This window comes from Rhipicephalus sanguineus, chromosome 11 (assembly GCF_013339695.2).
Source record: "Rhipicephalus sanguineus isolate Rsan-2018 chromosome 11, BIME_Rsan_1.4, whole genome shotgun sequence".
Taxonomy (NCBI): domain Eukaryota; kingdom Metazoa; phylum Arthropoda; class Arachnida; order Ixodida; family Ixodidae; genus Rhipicephalus; species Rhipicephalus sanguineus.
The window spans coordinates 103,380,032-103,400,231 of record NC_051186.1 but is presented as its reverse complement, the minus strand read 5'-3'; the positions used below and the strand labels follow the sequence as shown (position 1 = coordinate 103,400,231).

General features: G+C 46.7%; 1 protein-coding gene across 1 annotated transcript in view; it reads left to right on the top strand.

Annotated features, from left to right (window-relative positions):
- Positions 1-20,200, top strand: part of LOC119373883 (uncharacterized) — a 45,383-nt gene that overhangs the window by 20,728 nt on the left and 4,455 nt on the right. Inside the window, exon 3 of the mRNA XM_037643941.2 lies at positions 2,939-3,084. Coding sequence (XP_037499869.1) covers positions 2,939-3,084 — 146 coding nt within the window. The remainder of the gene's footprint in view (positions 1-2,938; positions 3,085-20,200) is intronic.

Genomic DNA, 20,200 nt, shown 5'->3' with positions numbered 1-20,200 from the left:
AGAGGAATGCTGCAGTTATTAAGCATAGAGCTTTATGGGGATACAATAGGTACGAGGTGCTTCGAGGGCTGTGGAAGGGTGTGATGGTCCTGTGGCTTACATTTGGGAACTCAGTGGTGTGCATGAATTCAAAGGTGCAATCAGGAATGGATGTAAATCAAATGACGGTGGGCCGCCTCGCGTTAGGCGCTCACGGGAAGACGACAAATGAGGCTGTAAAGGGTGATATGGGATGGACAGGCTTTGAATTGAGGGAAGCTCAGAGCAAGGTCGGGCTGGCGTAGAACGCGTTGTTATAAAGCGAGATTCAGTAACGAAGAAGAACAATGTACATGCTGCGGGGGAACTAAGGAAACGATGGAACATGTACTGATTGAATGTGGCGATATTCACCCAGGTATACGTGTGGGCACGAGTCTACATGAAGTTTTGGGTTTTAGGGACAACAATGGAAAGGTGCACGCGTCCGCGATAGAAATAAGTAAGAGATGGTTAGAGTATTGGTGGCAGAAAAGTAGAGATAAAGTACAAAAATAAATAATGGGGAAAAATATGGTCATTCTGCCTTAAGATGCAGAGATATGGACCGTGAATTTAATTTTTGGTATAATAACATAGATTTAATCAATGTAGATAAGGTATTAGGCCAACATGAAGCAAGGAAGTTTTTTTTTTTCTTTTTTCTTCGAGCCTGGTGGCAGATATGTCACCGCCCCGTCATAAAGGGAACGCTCATAGCATCCATCCATCCATCCAGAAAAAAATAAAAAAGAAGAAATAAAAAATAAAAAATAAAAATAAAATAAATAAAATAAAAAACAAAAAAATGAAAGAAATAAGAAATAGAAAAATAAAAAGGAAGGAAAAATGGAAAAAGGAAAAATAATCAAAGCGGCGTATCGCTTTGATTATTGCTGGGCGAAACCACTGAACATTTCACGGTGTACACATGATTCCTTCAGGAGCTTGGCCCAAGCTCTTCATCATTCACCCGTGGATATGCTGTAATTTTTTCCATTGTGTGCGATAGCGGTTACGGACACCGACGGCGGCGGACAGCTACTCCTCCAAAATCAGCTGTTTTCATGGTCGCACAAAAGCTATCGCTGTTAGAAACTTTGTGAGCAATTTCACTATGCGAATTCGGATGACCAGCGAAGCTGTTTAGAACACGGCTCAGAGGTAACGCAGAATCTCTATCCACAGCCGATCACACACCCTGCAATTAAATTCAATATGTCTGCTCAGAAGCTCTACTTTGAACTTAGCGTATAATCCTTCAAGGTTTTCCATTCGAGCAGCAAGGTAGTCACGTCTTTTTTCGCGTCCTCCACTAGGTGGCTGGCGTCATTTTGTCTGCGTGGTCGTGTGGGGTTGGCGTTTCGCGCCCGATCTTAATTGGTATTCGCCGCCCGTGTGTTCCCTCTTCGATTTTATTGTACCGGTGGTGAGTGGTGGGGTTTGCCCAATCTACGTGGCACATACGTTTTTGCTGTTTGGTTGGTCAAACCTAATTAGCAGTCCTGAGAGACATGACTAGCGATTTGGGTTCTTCCCGTGTTGGGACGGGCAGGCTAAGTGTTACCGCCTCATCGTGGACTCTCTGTACGGACCAAAGGTGATCCCCGCTGTTGCGGCTTCTGATGGCGGAGCACCACTTGGCCGGGTTGGCATGATCGCTACACAGTATCGAAGAGCATCGCCAGAACACTTGCTCTAAATTAGCTACCTCCCCGCAACAGAGGCACGAGATGCTAGCGTAAGTATCAGGATAAATGTCAAATAAAGCCAAACTTACGTACGAACCCATCTGTAAGAGTCTAAGTGTGGGGTTTGTCCAATTTATGTGGCACATACGTTTTAACGCGACAGCGTTAAAGAGCTCGTTTCGCAGAACTTCCGGCGTCGGTGTCGGCGTCGTTGGTTGTGAGTGAAAAACAATCATCTTGTCCGTGACCGAAAAATCGAGAAAGATGCAAATAAAATAAATAATAAAAACCTTAGGTTCGAGTGATAATCGAACAAAGGCCATCTGCCTAGCAAGCAGGTGCTCTACCAAAGAGCCTCGCTATTGCTTGAAACTGCTTCTGAGAAAAGAAAAAAAACATTATATGAATGTCTCCTAGTGGGAAGAGTCCTTAACGTATGTAATATTGCGTGGCAGAAGTGTAGAATCGCGCCTGGCGTCAAAACATATGAATTGCGCAGAGAGTGGGTGCCTTACAGGCCCACCCATTACAAGGCGCTCAGACATATTTCATCATCATCAGCTGCAAAAGCATCGACAAAGTGAGCAGCTGCGCAGGTGCGCGTGTTGCCTTACGGACGTGCAGTGGGCCCTTCGCTGAATCGAAATGGATGGATGGATGGATGGATGGATGGATAAACTTTATTTCGGTCCCTCGGAACGCGCCCTAGCACGTTGCGGGCTGCTCCCACGTCGGAACAGAAAGACCAAGTCCCTCTGCTGCGTCGCGGGCCCCGTTGGACTGCCCATAGTTGTGCTTCGAGTCCGGAGCTTGTGATAGCATCTTTCTATTTTGACGGCATGATGACTTCGCCGCCGTGTAACGCGGGGCACCGCCATAGCATATGTTCGAGATTAGCGATATCTGCGCCTAATGAACATGCTTTAGTTGGCTGTATTTCAGGATAGATCTTGTGCAATAGCGCGGGGTTAGGGTACGCCACGACCTGAAGTAGCCTGAGTGTCAGAGCATGTGGTCTGCTTAATTATCTGTGTGGTGGAGGGTACTGTCTCCGCCCCAGGTAAAAATGGTGATTTCGGTATGGGAGAGGGGGCACTTAACAACTGCACTTGCAGTAGGCATTTTAGAATAGTTTGAAATTGCCAATGTTACGTACACAGGCATTCGTTTTCTTACGGCACGGTCGAGCGATTAAGCTCTCAATCGGGCGACGGGGTCACACAACGCAGGTCTCAGCTCGATGCGGAGGTCTGCAGCCGTGCTTACGTCAAGAGGTGCTCGAGCAGCGTGGCTCAGGGGGTGGGCAACATCTTTCTGGACGACGTCAAGACGGAGATCGAGCAACGCTGCGACAAGACGACCGATTACCACAAAGGTGAGCTCATAACGCCTCTCTGCGCCCTGAGGTTAAGGTATAGGTAAATAAATAAATAAATAAATAACTCACAAGGCCTCTTCTCTATTCGCCTCAGGTGAATCGAAGGCGAAAGCCATCTTCTTTTTCTTCTCAATCGATGTGTTGGCCACCCTAGCCCTTTCCAAAGCTTTCTGCACCTAACGTGGTTTTTCAGCGCCTCCATAAACGGAGGCATTGCGAGGCTTCTGCACCTCACCTGGTCTTGCACTGCCTCGGTGATCGGCGCAACTTTGACCAAGCGACTATTTCACGTGATCACGTCATAGTGAGGTCACGATGACGTCATATGTCGAAGGCGTGAGGTTATGATTTTCGGCATCACTCGTGGGGACTCCGCCGATGGCCCCGACGCTCAATTTTCACATTTGCTGGGGCACCCAAGTCCTTCGCCTTAATATTTTAAATCACACACCTACGGAGTCCTCTCCTACTCCCGTGGTTGCGCAGAGGCATAAAGTCAAAGCCAGAGAGTCTGACTCAAGCCGCTTTTATCCCTGTGCTTACTGAGCACAGGAATCGCCTAACACGTGAAGTAGCTGAAGCGTATAAGATTGCGCAGTTGGGTGAAAACTGTGTCAGCACCCCGTCAATCGCATTATTGCCCAAGGAAATGGAGTATCTGCGGAGGCGTTTGCCGTAATCTGTCTTGGTTGTGCTATCCGCGGCCTATCTGCGCTATATCCAGTGACGCACTATTATGCGAGTGGTTCATGTGTATTTATAGGTGATGCATTTGGTTTTTCACAATAAAGTTGTTGAGAAGACAGCGCTGTGTGCGTTCCCTTCCTGTGTGTCCTGTGGTTTTGCGCTGTTTTTTTTAACCATTCCAACACCCTAAGAGAATCATTTTCTACCAAACTGCCGGGCAGGACAGGACACAATGAAGGAATGAAGGCGCACGAGCGCAGTCTTTATCAGCTTGTACAGCTTTCAACTCTATTCACCCTTTAAAAAAACGTGATTTCACGTGGCGGGAAAGAATGAGCTTGCATTATTCTTTTGAAATAGGAACATTTGGAGCAGCCACGCTCGTTTGAGGGCAAAGAATTCGACGTATATTTGTATGCAACGGAATTCGCCCAGATTGCAGTCGCTACACATCGACACGGCGCGCTTTTGGATATGCACCAGTGACTGATGAGAGAAAAAAAAAGAAAACAATAAAGTGTAACGTTACGTGGAATTATAAGCTCGCCATTTATGGGACGGACGTCCGCAATGAGTGGGGGCTACGTGCTGTCTATGGCGAATGCTGTCGTCGAGGCACGTACAGTGCGGCTCATTGTTCAAAGGTACGTGAGAGTGCGCACGTTCGATTTTCTCCATCCTGCAAGCTTGCAACCACCGCATGCTGCGGGATGTCATTTATTTAGTTTTCATCAAAGTCAAGGAATTACATGAGGGCTGGGCATATGTATACACAGCAGTTGAAGGTCACATGACAAAATGTTATTCGACGGCTGACGTGAATTGATACTTGTACACTTTACAGATAAAAGTACTCAACTACAAATGCATTTTTTTACTCACAAGTGTAATTCGGTGCACTGACTTATTACCTCCCAAAGAAAGTAATCCAGGAATTAGTGAAATATAATCGATTACATCGAGTCAATTTCCGCTGAGCTTTTCATAACCTAGTAAAAATTCGGCACATCCCACGTACTGTGGAAATCGATGCAATGCGAAGCATGCGACAGGAGGGTGACTGTGGCGTAATTTTATACATTGAGTGAGATGTTGCGAAATGACGCTAAAGATAGGGTGTATACGCACACATACATGTTAAAGAGTCGCACATGTGTTATATAACCAGGGCCCGAATTCACAAAGCTTTCTCTTGCCCACGCAATTTCTTAGCCAAGAATTCTCGTATCTCGAGGGATTACGATAGCAATGGTACGAATTTAACTTACCAGCCACTTTTGAGGGCAAGGAGGCAACGCGAAAGCCGATCAAACGACAAGGAAAGAAAGAAGTGCGCGCAGGTGATAGCAAGGCTGCACGCGAAGCGTCTAGCATCGAGGGTATACGATGATACCCAATGTATTTTCGCTGCATCTCAGCTTCCAGTTCCGGGCGTCTGCTACAGCTCTTACGCGTTGCCGCAGACGCCCTGGGGTCTTGCGCGAAGCCCAGTGCTCGTGTTTCATCGATGACCATAGCTAACAAAAATCTAGTTGCTCGATGGCGTTAATAATCCGTGCGCTATCCCGTCAAGTGCAGTCGAACAACGCTCCAGACGCACTGCATCTTTAAACCACGCGTAAATTGAAACATTGAAGGTTTGAAGATGTGACCGAAACGTCTCCCCCTGTTTACCACAACCAGTTTAGTTACATTTTCATGAAGCTGCGCTGCCACTAAACTAACTAGGCATGTTCGAGCACGGTATGGTGGTTGCCATTAGGGCGTTTTGTAGCTAGACGTAAACTTCTGCATTTCTTACGAAGATCTCAGTACAAGACATAGGAGCGGCTTTTGAGCCTACGGAGAACTGTACAGAAATACAAAGGAGCAGTAAGAAAGGTATCATAGCGTAATGCCGCAGGTCCGATTCACCGCAGCATTTTGACAGGGCTGGAATGAGAGAGCAATCGTATACGCTTAGATATGTGCATGCGTAAAACAAGGAATATTCGTCGGGAGGTTTCTACGTGCTAATGCTTTTCAGAAAACACGGCGCAGTCACTTCGTCCTTGCGGAGTTTGCGTGAGCAAACATAAAAGAAGCGGTGTTGTCTCGGCCTGAAGTGACATGACTACACATGCGCCTGGATTCACAGGGCGCGCGTGCTGCGCGTTCGCACGATTAATAATAAGAACAAAAAAAGAGACGGCGTTCGCGTTATTTACTAACGTCTATGGGAGCGAAAGCCATACAAAAGCGAGCGAACGTGTGATTGTGCTTATATATGAGAATCGAAGCAAATTAGGTGAGTAGCGATTTGTTTAGTGAAAGTTTATTTAAACGACAATAATCGAAACACATTGAATATTCAATTAGTGAAAGTGACATTAGTGACAGTCAATTAGCGATAGTTGATTAGAGATGTCGCACTCGATACAAAGTGCACGGTAATATAGCCCCATTTGATGGCTTTAACCTTCGAGTCACCTTAGGCGAATGCATTAGGATCCCGAGTTTTTTCTTCTTTTTTTGATCAACTTTCACCGGACGTCTTGAATTACGTGTCTTTCGAGGGAAAGATAATATATATACAATGAAGTAAGTGTTACAGTGGCCAGCTCTCTTCTGAAACGCTGCAGCGGTGGTCGAGTCGTTACAGCGTCAGACTACAATGCGGAGGTACTGGGTTCGATTCGCAGTGTCGCCAAGCACCCACGTTTTTTTTTAATGGAAAAATGGATAGCACGGCCTGAGGTTGTGTGTTGCGAGCACTCTTTTCTTGAGAAGGTGACCTTTCCGCTCTCTTCTTTCACGCCCATTTATACCCAAATGCGCTTCGCCGTGCTCCCTCACGGATCATAGAAATAAGAGTATCTTTTTTTTGCTCTAACCACTACTATCGCAAGGGTGCCCAGTCCCGAAACCCAATTATCATACCTGGGCATTACTTTTCACGACTCTGGCTATTCGACCGCCGGTCAGATATCGCGGTGTTTTCAATAACATCAGGAGACACGCGGCGGCCAAAATGCTTGCGCCCAAGTTGACTGCCATTGTCGGGACACGTTTCCGTGCTAGTTGGGTGGGATTCATTACAAGCAGCTGCGCAAAACGACAGGGACAGAGAGAAAACACACAAACACAGTGATGTGTTTGTGTCTTCTCTCTCGGTCTCTGTCGTGCTGCGCAGCTCCGTGTAATGCCTCTGTCAATGGCTATAAAGGACTCCAGCAGGCTATCGAGTTCTGAGGAGAGGGCAAAACAGTACGCCTGGGAAAACATTACGGCAAATTCATTTGCGTCATAAAGGGCTACTCTTCCCTTGGTAAGTACATGAAAATTTTAAACGCGAGTTTATTCTTTATCAACAGCAGTTACACTATAGATGACAGGTGAACAGACAAAAATGCGCATATTCAGCTTGACTAGTTTTGTTCGCTTAATAGTAATTGGCAACACGTATGACAATACGTAGAAATACCACGCACATATGTAAAAGTATGTACAGTCCGGGCGAAAGCTTGGTTCTGCTGGTTGAAGTCGCCTAGTCTGTTGTACATATTCGACAAACGCAATGTGTAGAAGCAATGTTACACAGAGGAGCTGTCCTATAAACTTATTTTTGCTGGTTAGTTGCATAGTTCCCAACTTCTTGCTGAGAACTGCACGTTGTTAAGTGAAACATCTTGTTTGAATGCACATATTTTTTGTAAGTTTACATTAATTTTTGCGCAGTAGAAAACATATTTGAGAAATGAAAATGAGATAGAAAAAGAACTAGAAATCAAATAGCTAAATGTTTATGAAAGTTACACTAAACAAAAAAACGTAAGTTTTTGTTTAAAAGATACATACATACATACATACATACATACATACATACATACATACATACATACATACATACATACATACATACATACATACATACATACATACATACATACATACATACATACATACATACATACATACATACATACATACATACATACATTGAGTAGTAGTTAATAGGATGAACTGCTATAAAACAACAATGCTGATACACGCAGTCTTGAGAACATGAGGTTTCAAGGCAGTAACTTACGAGAGAAATCTCTCACCACTCTTATGTGCCAACTCGGCATTTCTCGAACCCTCTTGGAACAATTTCATGTATAGTTTCTGCTTCTGCCCACTCACAAGCAGCTTTTATACATTTTCGTGGGCGGCAGCCTACGACGATATATAAGAAAAGAGCCCCCGACAATGTGATGTCAAGGAAAAACGCAATGCATCACATTCTGGTACATGTCTGCAAGATGACACATAGTTTATTTACATAGTCCGGCATATTGACAACACTATAACAAGCCATGTCAGGTGATGTGGGCTGGAAGATTGGCACAGCTCGGACAAATTCTGGACAATACATAAATAAAACAATTCACTGTTACTAAGCTCCTCGGTACAAATAATGCTGTTGTTAACATGTAAATACCCTATTGCTTCTTCTGAAAACACTCCTCAAAAAGGTTTCAAAATGTGCACATGTGCCGACTTCCTTCAAATGAGAGACTGCTGTATATCAGTCTCTCATTTCGCTTGAAAAAAATTTCAGTGCACTGCTGGACAAGGAATGTGACGCAAAGATTCAGTACCTTGCATGTATATCTTGCTGCTGGCCTCAGCTGCAATGTTGATCAGCACAAATGGGCAGAATAACATTTTATAATGTGCTCCGACAAAGTAATTATGTTTCAGGTGCATGAAACATGGACAACAATGAAGGAATTTAAGAACATTTACCTGGCACAGTTTACAGAATCTTAAATATATTTTCATGGAGCTATCACAGCTTGTCTGAATATAGCAGTAATGGTTATCAGCCTTCATATTTGTTCGAAGTCGCCAGTTTCAAGTTTAGAGCACACCAGCAGCCCTCTTCAGGCTAAACCATTGCACAGGCGCATGAAAAGGCATAAGTAAATGCATGCATAGTCACCATACAAAAAGCAATAAATACTTTCAGCAGTAATATGAGCAAAGCTGCATAGATGATAAACTATTTGCAGAGTATACAAGTACATTATAGAGAAACATATGACAGCAAACACTATATGAAAAAAAAATAAAACTTACACAGTACATGCAGAAAGGTTGACCGTTGAAGAGGACAAGCATGCGATATGATAACATTACACAGGTGCTAAAGCCTGTCGGACATACTAGGAATAGTGACGCCCCTTTTGCAACGAAATATTCCGCGGAAAATGACTTTCCAGAGCTTATATATACATCAAATCATTTGTGCTATAATAATGCATGTATCCTGAACGCCTATATAGACCAAAAGCAAAACTACGCGCTTCAATGGTTTCATTCGTGCACTACCAAACATGAAAACACGGTTTTGGTTGCCGACCATGGCTGCTGTTTCTAATGGCAGTGAAATGCAGAGACACACATGCACTTTGAGTTACGTGCATGTTAAAAATTCAAGGTAGCCGAAATTAATTTGCACATTACCACTACAGTGTGATTTACATCAACGTCAAGGTTTGGTATATTAAATGCAGAATTTAATTAATTTTGGATCCTCAGGTGCAAGGAATTGCTGAATGATGCACTGCTCAACGATTAAACTGCAGCTGTGCAGATTCTCACCATACAATTCAAGCTGTTCCAACTATAACAATGCATTCTTTCTGTTGACGTGCACTTTGAACAGAAGGACACAGTCACTGGTAGTCGCTCTGTACTTGTTGGCCTTGTGTGTTTTGTCCGAGATATACTGTACAATTACATGACAGTGGGGCACCTGATCCCATGGCACTGCTGGAACATAGAAAAATACAGATGATTGTTACAACCATGCTATGTGTAAGAATCGACAGCTGATATGTGCGAAAAAGTCTAGCTGTCGTATTTTCGGAATCCAATGACATGTATGAAATATAATAAAAAAAAACAAGGAAAAAAGGTCTGAACATAGAGCTACCAACAATGAAGACCTTGAAAAATTATTTTATGATGTAAATGTATACCTACGATGTTCATTTTGAAGGCAACAAACTTCTGCCTAATAGTGAGACATCAGCCAATAAAGTATCTTCTATTTCGACTTTACACTAGGTGCAAGAAGCCGACCAAAAATGAGTTTACTATGCTACACTCTAAGAAAAAATCAAGTATTTGTGGAGTATTGCTACCCCACAACTATAACGTCATCCACCTCACGTACTTTCCACGCGTTATCACCATGGTCCCAGGACTTCCGGGTCACGAATGCCGCGCGTGTTATCAAAGTGACATAGCATTCTTGACAGAAAAGTGCCAAGAGCGGGGTTTTGATAAAAGGAAATGCGAACAAGCAAGATTTTGATTATTGCTGTGTAGCAGAAATACTCCCAAATAGACGATTTGTTCCTAGAGTGTACTCATGCATTTCTATGTTACAAGACAACAGTTATTGTTCACCACTTTAAAGTTATCTAACATAGCCACCTCATCATACAGTGTGAAGGAGCAATTTTGAAGACTTGAAAACACAAAGCATTATTGGATTATGTGTGTTTTTGTTGCTCGAACGGTTTTTACTAACAAAATTACACTTTGCAAAAAAATGCACTTGATTAGGAGAAATGATTGCGAGCAACAAACACACTCATAATCCATAAATGCATGTTAATGGTGTCTTACGGCTTCCACAAACACTCACCATCATTATTATTGATGTCACTGCCATGCCGGACGGATACGCTGTGTCCTGCTCAGAACACCAAAGGTGCACTGTATGACCTGTCTTGCATGGGTGGGGGCTGCACTGCACTGCTGCTCAGCTGGGCCAGCCACGGACAGGAGGGTGAGCACCCATGGCTCTCAGGCATAGCGAGAGTCACCTTCAGAGATCAACAAGCGTGTACTCAGGACACATACGATTTGTAGAAATAACCGTGCCACTATGCAATTGTGCTGAGAACATGTACAGCGGAAATACAACGTGCCACAACATGGAAAAAAGATAAGCTACGGCAGGTAAAATGCGCATTTACTGCTCCTGTGTGGCCTGAGGCTTGAACTAGAGTTCTTTCTCCCTGCATGTTGCGAACAGCCAGGCGATTTTCTCCCGCTTGCTATTTCCATGCAGAGCACTTGATACACTGTGTGAGTGACAAGCACAAGAGCTCAATAAGCAATAAAAGTACTTGTGCTATTTCAAAAGCACAACTTTCCAGTCTCACATCTATGGAGTAAAATTCATAAGCTGTAGACTTTACACTTTCGACATTGTCAATTCTATTATAATTTGCTTCTCTTTACGCGTCCAATTAGCATCGCTGTGTGAAAATAATACAAGCATCCACTGTTAGTAACAATGTTTTGGTTGTGAAGGTGTGTACATTAACCGGTGTTTGCTGTGGTTAAACACCTAAAACACCTAAAAAAACTAACCTAGCAACCAGCCATTATGCAGTTTTCTACCCTTGAAGCTCCCAGGCAGAGCACAGTCCATCCAGATGAGGCTGCCACGCGTGCTTCCAGGCCCATTTGAGGTCGGCTGGATGATGACACCCCCACCGTTGCAGAAGACTTGTAGATTTAGGGAGCACAAGTCCTTCCTATTTCTGTACAGGTGCTCCAAGTCATAAGGTGGCTTGATTTGCCAGTGCTTGCAATCGATGTATCCCACGACCTTACGAAAATCTACAATCTGTGAAGAGGCCAAAAAGGATATATTAAAAAACCATCATTGAAAGCGCTCTTAATACATATTTGGCAGAAACACAAAAATTATCGCTTAGTCATAGCTATCAAATATGCTTTATTCAATTTGAAACAAACTGAAGCCCCATGTAACCTTTACATACTGTAATGTATATGTCCTGGTAAAGTATAGTGCTGCCACAGCGGTAATCTTCTATACAAGTAATTTTGCAATATAAAGGGAATTCCTGAAAAAGTGCTAAATGGCTCCGTGGAAGATAAATTCGCATCAAATATTTTTCTCTCAACTGTCAAGCGTGGTAAACAGACAGGCTCCTCTTAATAATCAGATAAAAGCCTGCTTAACCAAAATCATAAAAACTGCTGGTGTACTTGCTCATATTGCAATATATGTATATTGGCCATATATACGTATATACAAAGCGGTAGTAGTACTTTTCGTACTGGAACTTAACATGGGGTGACAGTACATCTGCTGGGATGAAAAACTTACAAACGTACGTTATAGCACTACACGAATAGCAACGAAATTAGTTGCGCAAGTTCAACTCACCGATGGCACAACGATATTAGCAGCCGTCAGCGTCATCGGGAATGGAATGTGCTTGCACCCACAGGCAAAAGACGCCCGTGGACTGGAAGCTGCCGTTGACGTAGAAATGCAACGCTAGCAAGACGTGTACGTCCACTGGTGAAGCGTGAGAAATCGCCGTGGGCCGCTGTAGTCAAGGGTCCAGTGCCGTGCAAAACGACACGACAGATGGGCTCGAAAACCTATAGTGAGCAGGTGCTGGTCTACGACTTCATCCAAGGCAAAGCACCAGTGAGAATTGTGTTTTGTCCGGAGCGAAGCGTGACGTCCACGTGCTTTCGCTGCCAGGTACAAGTCCAAGTTTTCACCGGAGAACAGTCAAGACATACTGCCAAAGCAGCCACATTTACAGCACAAAGTCTCGGCGAACGACTTCGGTTCGACACGTTATGACGTTCGAATTACGGTTATCACAAAAAGGAGAAGCAACGAGTTAAAAAAGAAAGCGCCAAGCCCAGTGCCAAATCCTTAAAGCCATCAAAAAGCACCATCGCAACTTCGTAGGACGAAACACGGTTATCAACGCTTTAATCTTCTGTCACACGGGCACAGCCTCTTCACAAGTCTTGGAAATGTCAACACAGCACCACTGTTCACAACGCACATCTTTTCACTCCCGAACACTGCATTTGCCTGGACTGCTCACAAGAAAATAGAAGCGCACGGGCTAACCACTGGCGAAGCAAGAACCAAATACAGAGCGTAGTTCATGCGTTACCGTACGGAATCACGGAAGCACGGAATCACTCAAGTAACGTGCCAAAATGCTGTCAATTCGAAATGCCGCACTGCACCTTAATGAGACACAGGAACGCGAAGCGAACGAACTGTTACTGACACTCAAACACACATTGCAGGCTCCTCCAGTGCCAGTTACCGTCGGTACACAGGCGCCGATCCCCGCTTCATAAACACTCCGTGGCACAGGCTTCGCTACGCTTCACGGCGCACCAAGAGACACTGCCGTCGGTCTTCACACTGCTTGCGCGCACCGGAAAATCAGCGGTATTCACAGCACATCCAGTCGAACGCTGAAGGAACTCATGCGTTTGCGAAAATCGGCGCCGACACCTACAGTTTACGGCGCCATGTTGTTCTTACAAACTGCGCAGCAGGGGGTAGGCGCTAAGACAACTTAGAAAAAGCTCTTTCACGTTCATCGCGAGAAGATAAAAAGTTCTCTTATGTGCGAGGGGGAAGATATGACGAACACGACAGGAGCGCGCGATGAAAGAAGTGTTTTGTCAACGTCATAAGATGGGCTGTTGTAGAGAGTACTGCTTCCCAACCAATCACGAGTTCAACCTCTCGCCCAAGCCGTCGTCTGCTATCGTTTGTCGTCTGCTACGATAGTAGCCTCCTGCGGGGGTTTCGCCTTATCTACGCGATGATTTCTAGGTCAAGCTGACGCTTATGAGCACAAAATACATTTATGAGTGGGTGAAGCCACCTTCAATTGATATTCTCACGCCATGTTAAATGGCAGTTAGTAATCAAAGGGACGTGAATCCGGCAAAGGCTTGTTTATACTCGAGAATCGTGAGCATTCGCACATATTTTTGATGTCGTTTCAAATTACTGGATCCATTTACTTCTGACTGCTCGCCGTATAAACGCGTTCCGTTTCGGTTTCCGAACAGTGAAGATCGAAAAGCTTGATTTGTTTGAGATTTCATGCATAATCTCGCACATCTATAATATGCTGCGGTTTGCAATGTACGCGCCCGCTCTGGATTGACCCAAAGCGCGTAGCGACAGCTGCGTTTCAGCGATCGTGCCTATTGGGCAGTTAAAGCCTATCCAACTAGACAAGTTGTGGAATCACATAATAGGCTTTAATAACGGCTAATTGAAATGCTCCGCTCAATTTTATTTCCAATAGCGTGCAGCTGATGTGCTCCTCTGAACCTCTTTGGTGGTGGTTTCGACCAATGCTGCGTACATCATGATAAGTTGGACGTCTCATTGGAGGAAGTCGGACGCAACACAACAACATAACAAAAATATGTTGACCAAATACCGCGCCGCTTTGGACTTCATCGACCATTCATGTAGACCTTTGGTTTTAATCCAACCACAAGTCTTTGCATGCATAATGTTTCGCCATTGACACCCAATAGGCTTCTTTAATTACTGCGACTCCCAGTTTATTGGACGACTACGAGTGCCAATAGAGTCCATAGCGTACAAGCGAAACAACACACGAAACTCAAAGCGCCGAAATAAATAAAACGTACCAGCAATCATCAAGAAGCCTTAAATGGCCGTGAATTAGCTCAAAATTAGCCACGGCACCCAGATACCCGCCGCAGTTGCATGTTCTAAACAGCCATATTGTTCGTAAGAGTGGTCCGGACCACTCTTGGGATTTTCTCGTAGCCACGCTGTTTCCGCGCAATTTTTTTGCTTCGTGAATCCACTTACGAGCCTTTTTCAGTGACGTCACCAAATATAGCAACTGCATCACCATCGCTGACATGTTCCTGGACAGTCACAGCGCGCTTTACCGCAGCGGCCGATGTGATAACGATGGCCTCTTACGACGTTTTTTTCGCTTCGTGAATCGACTTACGCGACAAAATTTCTCTTGCGCGACAATTTGCTCGTAAGTGAGTTTTGTGAATTCGGCCCCAGTTGTTTATAGTTCCGTAACGATGCCAACGGAAACACAGGAATTGCCAACACCAGACGCAGTACGCCCATATGTAGTGCCTATACTTGTTTGTTATGACGGAGAACGCGCTCACGTTTCACGGAGCCATGTCCATGTGTGCAAGGCGTTCTCGACAGTTCTCACGTAGATGGCGGCGAGCGCAATGCCTTTGTTATTGTGATTGATGTGCGCAACGCAGACCTCGCCGATTCCGCTGTTTGTCTGTGTGTGTTTGGTGTCTGACGCCCGGCAAAGTGGGATGCGGCCTACGTTGAAGATGCGCGTCACCGTGTCCTTATATGTGCCCACGCCGCCGCACCTGCAATGAAGCCGCTTGCTGTGGACGACACACTGGAATCTCGTGATTGCAGTGGGCTCATCGCTCCAGGTTTCAGAAAGTGCTAACGCGCCAATTTCTGTAAGCAGAGCGTCTTTTTCGAGGTCGTGCACGTGCGCGTGCACAGCCTTTACGTGAGAGCGGCGAGCGTGAGGTGATTGTTATGGTTGTGGCACCACGTGAAGGTGGTATCCCGGCCCAAGACAATGCCGCAGGCCTGTTTGCTAGCCGGGTCGTGTCGTAGACAGACTGTGTCGATAGAGCCGGCGACATGTCGGAACCTGAAGTCACCTTTTGCGTTGGTGAGGTATAGGCCGTGAAGGCTGGTAGCCCTGGAAAGTGCTACGTAGACCAAGTTGAGTGGATGGCGCCTATCGTGTCCGAAGACTACCTGGGCGTATACGGCCCTTTGTGACTTACATATAGTTATGGAGTTTGCTTGTGCAAGGGGAAACTGTGCCCTCTTGCACTAGATATATTTCTGGCGTATGTCGGGGTTGTGGTGGCTCGCAGTTCCACGGGCACTCATTTCAGTTCTATTGAGGGTGTGAGGTAGTGCTGTGACTTCGTCCTGGCTGGAACGGCAATGCCTACCGTGGACGTTGGAAATTCAAGCCACAATCACAAGAGGTTGCCGTGCTCATCACTCTCGATGTACCACAAGGTGCCCATGTTTTCATTAACGAGGCCGTCGCGTACGTAGATGTCGGCCGTGATCATGTACGCCTTGCCGATGCTCAGGTAAATTGAGTCCGACAGGCTAACTATATCGCCTGCGTTCGTATTGACCACCTTGGTCCGGGAATCCCTGTGTACCTGCTCGTTCTTATGACCAGTTATGTCATCGCATGCGGGATGACATAACACGGCGGCTGCATTTTCGATGGAGGCGAAAATGTGTGAGGCTCGTGTACTTAGATTTGGGTGCACGTTAAAGAACCCCAGGTGGTCGAAATTTCCGGAGCCCTCCACTACGGCGTCTCTCATAATCATATCGTGGTTTTGGGACGTTAAACCCCAGATATTATTATTATTATTATTGTGGGATGACATAACACGTTGTCCGCAGCGTCGAGGCAACGTGCATTATAGCGGTCGACGTCCGCATTGCTGTAGTATAGCCGCATGCCGAATGGGCACTTAGCGGCGGCTTCTTCGCGTGTCACAAAGCGGCTCTCAATCAATCTGGCGTCATCACTCTATCAGCATGAGGCCATCGCCCAGCCTCATATGAAGTGCAGAGAACACTGCGTAATACTGGTGGACCACGTGGCAGTCGAGCGTGTTCCAGGGGTGTTCTGTCTTCAGCTCCCTTACTTCCCTTGCGTTTCAATGTGTATGCCCGCGATTACTGTGTTGATTGAGATTGTGATACTGATGACGAAAAAACATTTATGATAAAAAGAAAAAAAGAAAGAGAGTTTGGGGGCCCAAGCATGACCCGCTACATGGTCGGCGTCCCTAGTCTGGGACACCGCATGACGAGGCCATCGCCTGTGGCATATGTCCGCATCGCATGAACTGTGGTATGCGGGTATTTGTCACACATGAATGGGGGAAAGGGCTGCATGATGTACGCGACAGGCGTTTTACTTTATTCATGTCATCACCAGTGAGTCGTGTTCGTCATACACTGATCCCCTGCTATGCCAGTTTTGGTATATTACAAGTTATGGAGAAGAGCGCGCAGACGTAGGAGGCTAGATAGATAGATACGTAAATAGAAACGGCCAAAGTGCCTGAGGTTCGCTAAGAAATACGTCGCATTTAAAAACAATCCTTTAAACGAGTCCCATCTGGCTACATTGGTGTTTTAACGCGATGACGTTAAAGAGCTCGTTTCGCGGAAATTCCGGTGTCGGCGCCGGTGTCGCTGGTTGTGAATGAAAAATGAACTTGTCCATGACTGAAAAATGGAGAAAGATGCAAATAAAGTAAATACTAAAAAAATACACCATTTCCCACTAAAAGGAACCATGTGAGGATGCGAAGCAGCGCATGAGTCGATTTACCCCCGTATTCAGAAACGCTCCTTGACTTGAACTTGACTTGCCACCGCCTCAAGGGAGCGCCTTTGAAACGCGTTCCTGCTGCCTTGGCACCGCCTAAAGGCAGCGCGTTCCAAGCGCGTTGATGGCGGTGGCAAGTCAAGCTCAAGTCGAGGAGCATTTCTGAATACGGGGGTTAAAGTTCCGCTCATAACGGGCACCTTGCCCGATGTTAACGCGTCCTTGAAAGTGGAGCACACCATGAATTAACTGTAGTTGCTGTTACTCGTCCCGAACTCTTGTTGGAGCACGCCACGCGGCAGCACGTGGGTTCCTTGCGCGTCTGCAGAATCTCGTTCACCGACGCCCTCACGTGATTGCTGAGAGAGTGTAAGTGGGAGGGGCCACAACGTCTTACCCAGCCCCCTACACAGACCCGAACGCGCTAGCGCGTGCCAGCGCGTTCTGACTAGGATACAACGCGTTGGTTCATCGCGCGTCTGCAGAATCTCGTTCCCAGACGCCATCACATGATTGCTGAGAGAGTGTAAGGGGGAGAGGCCACAGCGTCTTAGCCAGCCCCTTACACAGGCCCGAACGAGCTAGCGCGTGCCAGCATACATGGTTCGCGAGCTGACGGTCGCCGATGGAAGGACGGACACAGCCCCGAGCAAAAGCTGCTTCGCATTTAAAGGGGTACTGACACAAAATTTCGCGGCCGAGAAAGCCTGCTGGATCGATTCCCGTGTACGTGTGTGTACCATCTGCAAAATATCGACAGCGAATAAAGCTTGGAAGGTATTTTATATGAATTTTGAAGTTCGCGAGCGCGATCCAGCATTATAGGCCGCACCTAGTGCAATGACACCCTCGGAGGTGCCCCGAGGTGACCCCCCTACTTCCCCTACCTAAACGTTTCAGCCTGTACAAGTTATGATGACGTCGTGGCCGCCATTTCTGTTGACGCGCTTCCCGACTAATCGCTCCTCGCCAGCAGGTCAAACCTGAAGTGATTCGCCACGTCGAAAATTCCTTCCATCCCCGCCGCAAGAAAATCGTCGCCATCAGACGACAATGAGCCCGACGACGACAGACCGCGCGGAAATGCGTCACTAGACAGTTATAGTTTAGCGTTAGCGTGATAGCGGGGGTTAAGGGAATAGCGTTACCGTGCCGCAAACGTTGGTTGCGGAAAGCGTGTTTTAGTTTAGCGGGATAGCGTTTACGTGCCCAAGCCGGGACGGTGGCGCCACCTAGCGAAGGGTGAATGCGTTAAAAAAAGTGAAAAGAACAAAACCGAGAATGCTTGCCTGTATCCCCGCACGCAGCAATATTACTCCTTTTTTAGTGAAAATAAAAGTAAATAAATATGAAATAAGCACCAAAAGCGAAAATTTTCATGTTACAGACTTGTTTACACCGATCTTCTAGATAGGCCTAGGGACGTTCGAAAAGGGAAGCGATCTCAAAAACTACGCTAAGTTATCCGTAATACCGTGTCGTCGAAGCTACCTGAAGGCAAGCGAAGCAATTTCGCGCAGTCGTCTGCTACGAAAGAAGTGGATCCGTCCACATCAACGCTAAATTCAGTTCGAAGCGGGCGTCGAAAACCGCCGCCATGTTTTACGTAAAGGCTCATTCACACCGAAGGCGGGGCGGCCAAAGCGGCAAAGCGGTGAGGCGGAAAGCGGCAAAACCTCCTCTCCAGGCGGCGAAAGCGGGGCGGAAAACGAGGCGGGAGGTCCGATCGCTCTCGGACCAATTTTTTGCCGCTCGCCGCTACTCGCCGCTTTGCCGCAGCCAATCAGAACGCGCTGCGGCGGCGGCGCGGCGGTGGTGCAGGTGCCTCTTTGGGAGAAGCCGTGCCACGTGATAGCGACACGTGCGCTAAAGCGCGAGAGGCCCCGCCTCCTCGGCCACGCGGGCAGCCAAGAAAGCCATGCGGTCTGAACAGGTACGCGCGCTCGCCGCCTCGCCGCCTTGAAAAGCCCGCTCGGCCGCTTTGCCGCCCCGCCTTCGGTGTGAATGTACCTGTACACTACGTTAACCACGCAAACACGCTAACGCTAAATCTGAAAAATAGCGTGCGTACGGTAAACGCTACGGGTCACGTACGGTACTGCGCATGCGCATTTCGGTCCCGCTATTCCGGTAAGCCCGCTATTCCCTAAGCCCGCTATACTATAACTGTCTACTGTTCTGTCTGCTCACGTCACCAAGCGTTTCACTCGCTAGGTAGTAGGTGGTGATAGTTGCACGCGGCGGCTTGTCGTTTTTGGAGCTCTGTCAAACCGAAACTGAGGCTGTGTCGGTAATGCGGAGCTTGTAATTAATTATCTGTCACGCGCTGCAGCAAACCATGTGCCGTGTTATGACTAACAGGCCCCCAGCAACACATTGCAGCAAAAAAAAACGCGGGGCGAACAGTTTTGTGTCAGGACTCCTTTAAAACTTCGTGGTCCGAGTGAGAATCGAACCCAGGCCTTCTATGTGGCAAGCAGGTGCTCTACCACAGAGCCACGCTAATTCTTCAAACTGTTTCGGCCAAAAAACACTATATGAATGTCATGTAGTGGAACGAGTCTCCTTAATGCATCTAATACTGCATGGCAGAAGCGTAGAATGGCGGCAGGCGTCAAAACATGTGAATTGCGCAACGAGTGGGTGTTTTAAAGGCCCACCCATTACAAAGCGCTCAGACATCAAAAGCATCACCAAGCGAACAGCTGCGTAGATTCACGTGTTGCATTACGGACGCGTAGTGGGCCCTTCGCTGATTCATAAGAGCTATAATTTTGGCGTAGTGGGCACTTAACAACTGTACTTGCGGTAGGCATTCTAGGATACCTTGAAACTCGCCGTTTGACGTTCTCAGGCTACCGTGCGCAAGCGATTTCGTTCGCGCACGTCAGCCGTTCTTTGCCGTTCGTAAAATAGGTCCGAGACCCATTTTCGCGCCGTTCTCCGGCTGCCGGAGAGCGCCGTGGCCAATCAGCGACGGAGGAAGGGTTGTCATGACTACGGCGCGCCGCGTCGTCTGCTTTCGTCTTTCCGCGTCGTCTGCGTCGGCCGAGGCACGCTTCGAGCGGCTTGCTTTTGTTGCTCCACGCTTTTCACGCTAGAAATGCGGATGTAGTGTGTGTCGTTGCCAGGCATGGTTCCAGCAG